Genomic DNA, 6,104 nt, shown 5'->3' with positions numbered 1-6,104 from the left:
CGGACTGGGTTATGGGTTTTGGGGAGAAAGACCATATCATCAAGGGTACTTACTATCACTATGACTTATCACCATTGGTGGTGACCTTGATCACCTAACGAGGTCACGCTCACCAGGCTTCACTACTGTAAAGTGACTCTTTTGCTCCCTTCGAAAAAAAGTCACTATGCCCAGCCCACACTTGAGTGGGAAGCTACACTCCATGTTGGAGTATCTACAAAAATTATTTAGAATTCTGAATGGGAAATCTGTCTATGCTCCCCCATTCATTCACCCAGTCATTTATTTATATCAGTATGAACTCATGGATGTTTATTTTATACTTTGGGTTATAAGCCAGTGCTACTTTAATTTGTTGCCGTTTTATTTAAAACACTATGAAGCGCACGGCTGGATGAGTCTCAAATGTCCCCACACCCCTAATCCCAGGCACACCAGATTGCCCGCGGGGGGGCCCCCTGGAGGGGAACTGAATTCCCGCAGACAAGCGACTTGGAGGGTCACCTCATCTTCCCCTTTCAGGTTTAGAAAAGCCCAAGTTCCCCACAAGGGGTAAATAGAGTCGCTAAGGGGCAAATACACGCACACATCAGCAGTTCATTTTCTCTGTAGTCAGCAGCTCAGAAATTTTGCTAACAAGTGCCTCGGACAAGGTCTGGGGCGGGAAGGGGCTGGCTGGTCCGGTGGGAACGCCAGACCCCTCTGGAGCCAGGGGGCCTGGCCCTGGGGGGAGTTGAGGGGTAATGGAGGAGTGAACTCCTTCCCCGCTTCCTTCCAGGGTGCCCCCCTCGCATTCTCTGCCCGCCGCCGCCCTCCCTTCCGACCAGGAGGGGCGATCGCCCAGGAGCCCCGCGGGGTCACACGGGGCCGAAGACCGCCCGCGCAGTCTAGGCCAGGGCCCTGTGTCCGGGGACCCGCGGGCGGGTCTGCGGCGTTGGGGGGCGGTCCGAGCCCGGGACGGGAGGGGGCTGGACCCTTGGCCTGGGTCCCAGGGGGCGGCGCCGCAGCGCGGACCGGCCGGGTCCCTCCCACGCGGGAGCAGAACAGGCGGTGCCCGGGCGGCCGCGGAGCTATGGACGGCAGCGGGCCCTTCAGCTGCCCCATCTGCCTGGAGCCGCTCCGGGAGCCGGTGACGCTGCCCTGCGGCCACAACTTCTGCCTCGCCTGCCTGGGCGCGCTCTGGCCGCACCGCGGCGCGGGTGGCGCCGGCGGGCCCGGAGGCGCGGCCCGCTGCCCGCTGTGCCAGGAGCCCTTCCCCGACGGCCTGCAGCTCCGCAAGAACCACACGCTGTCCGAGCTGCTGCAGCTCCGCCAGGGCTCGGGCTCCGCGCCCGGGCCCGGCTCCGGCCCGGCCCCGGCCTCGGCCTCGGCCCCGGAGCCCGCGTCGCCCAGCGCCCCGCCCAGCGCCCCGGAGCCTTCGGCTCCCTGCGCGCCCGAGCCCTGGCCCGGGGGCGAAGAGCCGGTGCGCTGCGACGCGTGCCCCGAGGGCGCCGCCCTGCCTGCCGCGCTCTCCTGCCTCTCCTGCCTCGCCTCCTTCTGCCCGGCGCACTTGGGCCCGCACGAGCGCAGCCCCGCGCTGCGCGGACACCGCCTAGTGCCGCCGCTTCGCCGGCTGGAGGAGAGCCTGTGCCCGCGCCACCTGCGGCCGCTCGAGCGCTACTGCCGCGCGGAGCGCATGTGCCTGTGCGAGGCCTGCGCCGCCCAGGAGCATCAGGGCCACGAGCTCGTGCCGCTGGAGCAGGAGCGCGCGCTCCAGGAGGTGGGCACGGGCACCGGGGGCGCGCCGGGGCGGGTGAGGGCCGCGCGAGCCCGCCGAGGGCCCTGGATCCCACCCCCCACCCACCCCTTTTCCCGGTAGGGTCTTAATGTCCTCCTCTAACCTGAGGCTCTTTGCTGTCTTTTTCCAGTACTGACACTGTCATCCGTCCAGTCGCTGTGGAACGTTCTGCTAGAGACGGGAATGGGGGTTGTGGGGGCCCAGTGTGAACGCGAAAAGAACACGAAGGGGAAGCAGGGGGCCTGAAGCCCGGGCCTGGGCCGATGGGGATCTAAGGCAGGAGGGAGCAGAGCCAGGCCCGCGCGGTCCCGGCCGGCGGATTCTGGAAGTGCGGCTGTTGCGCCAGGCCGGGTCCTTGCCGGTCGGAGCTCAGATTTGCCCTGGGCTGAGGCACCGGGTTTAGATGGGTGTGGCAGGCGACAGGAGTGTGGCGGAGGGTGGACCGAGCACACAGACCGCTCTTGTCCAGCTGTTCCGGGGGCCCGTGGTGTGAGCATGTGCGCCGCGATGGGTCCGCTACCTCCGCCCCCAGTTTCCTTTGGCTTCCAGCCCGGTCTTGGCGCCTCTGGCCTTGGGATTTTCCGTCTCTCCTGCCTGGAGCAGTGACTCATAAGACCCAGGGGACTTGCCCGGAATCCCCATTTTTTAGGCCTGGATTGGGGGCACAGACTCTTTGGGGATCGTGATCCCCAAGACAGCTGAATGCCCTCTCCTGCAGCACCTACCCTGCTCTCTTTCTCTGTGCCTTCCTCACTGAAGGAAGTTCTCCAGTGAGTGTGAGCAACACTGAGGAGCCCGGATGGCCCTGTACTTGCCCACTGGTCAAAGAGGGGACACAAGCCAGCCAGCCTGTGCTCCCGCGGGCATTTGGGAATGGCACCAGCTTGGGCTTGAGGCATCTCTGGCATTATTATGGGGTATCCTAGCCACTCTCAGCGTCCCCTCCCCCCCCCCCCCATGCACAAATACCACTCTCGGGTCATCCCTCTTCTCCCCCTTGGTAAGGCCTGGTGCCCCAGTGTGGGCCTGTGGCCTCTGCCAGCCCGCGTGCTAATTAAGGATGTCTTCCACAGGCCGAGCAGTCCAAAGTCCTGAGTGCTGTGGAGGACCGCATGGATGAGCTGGGCGCCTGCATTGCACAGTCCCGGCGCACGGTGGCCCTCATCAAGGTCAGCCCCCACCCTAACCCGGTCCCCATGCAGTCCTAAAGCAGGCTGCTGGCAGTGTGAGCTCACGGCATGGGGTGGTCCTCTCCAAACAAGCCGGTGCTCGCGGACTTGCCTGGCCCCGCTGAGCATGAGCCGCTCCCCTGAGCTAGCATAGGTCCAGGGCAGCTCCGGCCAGTCCCTCTGTCCCCACTAGAGGGCAGGGTGGGAAGGTGGGGTCCTGGAAGGATAGGGCCAGGATAACGCTCTCCTCGCCCTCTTCGTTGGCCTCTGTGTGGCCCTGTGCAGAGCGCCGCCGCAGCAGAGCGGGAGAGGGTGAGCCGGCTGTTCGCCGAGGCTGCAGCCATCCTGCAGGGGTTCCAGACGGAGGTGCTGGGCTTCATCGAGGAGGGCGAGGCCACCATGCTGGGCCGCTCCCAGGGGGACCTGCGGCGGCAGGAGGAACAGCGCAGCAGGCTCAGCCGGGCCCGCCACAACCTCAGTCAGGTCCCTGAAGCCGACTCAGTCAGCTTCCTGCAGGTGAGCGCAGCTCTTCCGGGCCTGAGAGGGCACGGGGGGTGGGGGTGGGGGGTGGGGGGGGGTCAGCAAGAAGCTGAGAGAGAGGCTTCCAGGGCTGCGCCGTCCTCCCGGCAGGGCTGTCTCATCCCGGCCAGAGGCACTGTAGCCAGCAGGGCCTTAATAGTCACAGATTTGGATTTGCCGCAGGAGCTCCTGGCACTCAGGCTGGCCCTGGAGGAGGGGTGCGGCCCTGGGCCCGGCCCCCCGAGGGAGCTCAGCTTCACCAGATCATCCCAAGCCGTGCGGGCGGTGAGAGAGCTGCTAACGGCCACCTGTGCCAGCCAGTGGGAGCAGCTGCGGGGGCTGGGCACAGAAGGTGGGTGCCACACGCCCCCCGAGTGATTCACCCTGCCCCAGCGTCCCCACCCAGGCCCCCAGGCCTGGTACCCATTCAGGAGTGGAGGACGGAAACAGTGTTGTGCCTGGTGCAGGGTGGGGACCCAACTCCTACCAGTGAGTGGGGCCACCGCGCAGGGATGACCAGTCCGCCCCTTTGGCCACACACAGCCTGGGGGGTTGAGGGGGCTTCTCCTGGCCTGCCCTCTAGTGGCTGAGGCCTGGGCAGGGAGGAGGTGGAGCAGGGGGCCCGACCCCGGGGACCTGGCTTGCTTGGGGAACACAGAGTGCCTGCCATATTTGGGGGGCGTGCCTGTCCCCAGGGAGCTTGGGATGCTGGGAGGAAGGAAAGGGAGAGGGATTTCGGTCCCAGGTTCAGAGGGGGAGCACCTGGCACAGCTGCCCAGCCACCAACAGCTGGGGAGAACTCCTCCCCCACTGTCTCCTCTTCTGCAGCTGATGCTGAGTCCCAAGACCCCGATAGCACCAACCACTTGGAAAGTGAGGCTCCCAGGGACTACTTCCTCAAGTGTAAGTAGACACCTGGGCTCTCCCCTCTGCTTACACTGGGCCCTCGCGAGGCTGCTGGGCTGGGCTCTAGCACAGGAAGGCTTGGACTCTCCTCCCTCATTCTTAGGGTGAACTAGGTCAGCTCACTCTCAGTGCTCTGTAGCAGGGCTGAGTCGCGCTGGCTGCTAAGGAGGGGAGGTGCGCACCTAGGGGAGGGGCTGTCCCACCTGAGCCTGGCCCTGAGCCCTGCGTCTCTCTCCCATCCATGGGAGCAGTTGCCTACATCGTGGACCTGGACAGCGACACGGCAGACAAGTACCTGCAGCTGTTTGGAACCAAAGGTGTAAAGAGGGTTCTGTGTCCCATCAACTACCCCGAGTCACCCACTCGCTTCACCCACTGCGAGCAGGTGCTGGGTGAGGGTGCCCTGGACCGGGGCACCTACTATTGGGAGGTAGAGATCATTGAAGGCTGGGTCAGCGTGGGGGTCATGGCCGAAGACTTCTCCCCACAAGAGCCCTATGACCGGGGCCGGCTCGGCCGCAATGCCCACTCCTGCTGCCTGCAGTGGAACGGACGCAGCTTCTCCGTCTGGTTCCACGGGCTGGAGGCGCCCCTGCCCCACCCGTTCTCGCCCACCGTCGGGATCTGCCTAGAATATGCCGACCGAGCCCTGGCCTTCTATGCTGTGCGGGATGGCAAGATGAACCTTCTTCGGAGGTTGAAGGCCTCCCGGGCCCGCCGGAGCAGCTCCCTGTCCTCCTCCATTGACCCCTTCCAAAGCCGCCTGGACAGCCATTTTGCAGGGCTCTTCACTCGCAGGCTAAAGCCTGCCTTCTTCCTGGAGAGTGTGGACGCCCATCTGCAGATGGGGCCCCTGAAGAAATCCTGCATATCTGTGCTGAAGAGGAGGTGATGCAGGGGGGCATGGGGCCTCCTGCCGTGTCCCAGCTCCTGGGAAGCTTGCTTCTCTGCACCCCCATCTTGCCCCAGTGAACGCACCTTGGGGTCCCCCACATCCCCAGGCTTCTCCTCCCTGGAGGCCTCACCTTCCGTATACTTGGCCTTCCCCCCAGGCCCCTGGAAGTGCCCTCAGACCCTGTCTCCCTATGGGCCTTGTTTCTGGGACAGAAAGCCAGAGCTGGGACAGATCCAGGCCACCCCAACCCTTCTTTTTCCACGTTCCTAGGACAGTGCCTGGCACATAATAGGTGCTGAATAAACATGTGTTGAATGAATGACTCCTTTCTCTATCCTTCTCTCCACCCACCGAGAATTCCTAGGACTTTTCATCTTTCGAGAGCTGGTCTTGAATGGCAAGGGGCCAGTGTTCCTGTTGGTGGGGAGAGCCCTGGCCCAGCAGGAGGGGCAGCCGACTCCCTAGTTCTGGGCAGGGGCAGCTAGAGGTGGCTTCATCTGAGGGGGGCCGATCCCCCCAGTCATTCTGGCTGCCTGAGGGCTTTGTGGCCTGGTTCTCGCCAGCTATTTTCATCCCTTGAAGCCACAGCCCGATCCTGGCCCTGCCCGTGGTGTCTGTGCCCAGGGTTAAACACAGCACACTGCCCAGAGCAGGGCACCGCTCCTGGGTGTGGACAAGAACGTTTGAGACCTAGAGCCTCTTTCACACACACCCACCTTCTCAGTCGGGGAGGCTTGTGGCTGAGAAGGCCCCAGGGTGTGGCTGGAGGCGAGAACTTCTACAATAAAGGGGTCTCTGTCCTCCTCCGGAATCCGCCTCACCTCTCCACACCCACCCA

General features: G+C 64.1%; 1 protein-coding gene across 2 annotated transcripts; it reads left to right on the top strand.

Moving 5' to 3' along the window:
• Positions 1-1,012: 1,012 nt before the first annotated feature.
• On the top strand, positions 1,013-5,585 carry TRIM47 (tripartite motif containing 47). Of its 2 annotated transcripts, none has more exons than XM_047833841.1 (6): positions 1,013-1,759; positions 2,851-2,946; positions 3,232-3,462; positions 3,649-3,817; positions 4,255-4,368; positions 4,623-5,585. In XM_047833841.1, exons 1-6 carry the CDS (start codon positions 1,073-1,075, stop codon positions 5,261-5,263), a joined length of 1,938 nt encoding a protein of 645 aa, XP_047689797.1. In that variant the 5' UTR covers positions 1,013-1,072; the 3' UTR covers positions 5,264-5,585. The 2 variants fall into 2 exon arrangements, with proteins under 2 accessions (XP_047689797.1, XP_047689795.1); XM_047833839.1 differs by having other exon boundaries at positions 1,015-1,759; positions 4,294-4,368.
• The last annotated feature ends 519 nt before the right edge of the window (positions 5,586-6,104 follow it).

The sequence above is a fragment of the Prionailurus viverrinus genome, chromosome E1 (genome assembly GCF_022837055.1).
Source record: "Prionailurus viverrinus isolate Anna chromosome E1, UM_Priviv_1.0, whole genome shotgun sequence".
In the NCBI taxonomy this organism is placed as follows: domain Eukaryota; kingdom Metazoa; phylum Chordata; class Mammalia; order Carnivora; family Felidae; genus Prionailurus; species Prionailurus viverrinus.
Note: the sequence above shows the minus strand (reverse complement) of the source record. Positions and strands in the feature narration are given on the sequence as shown.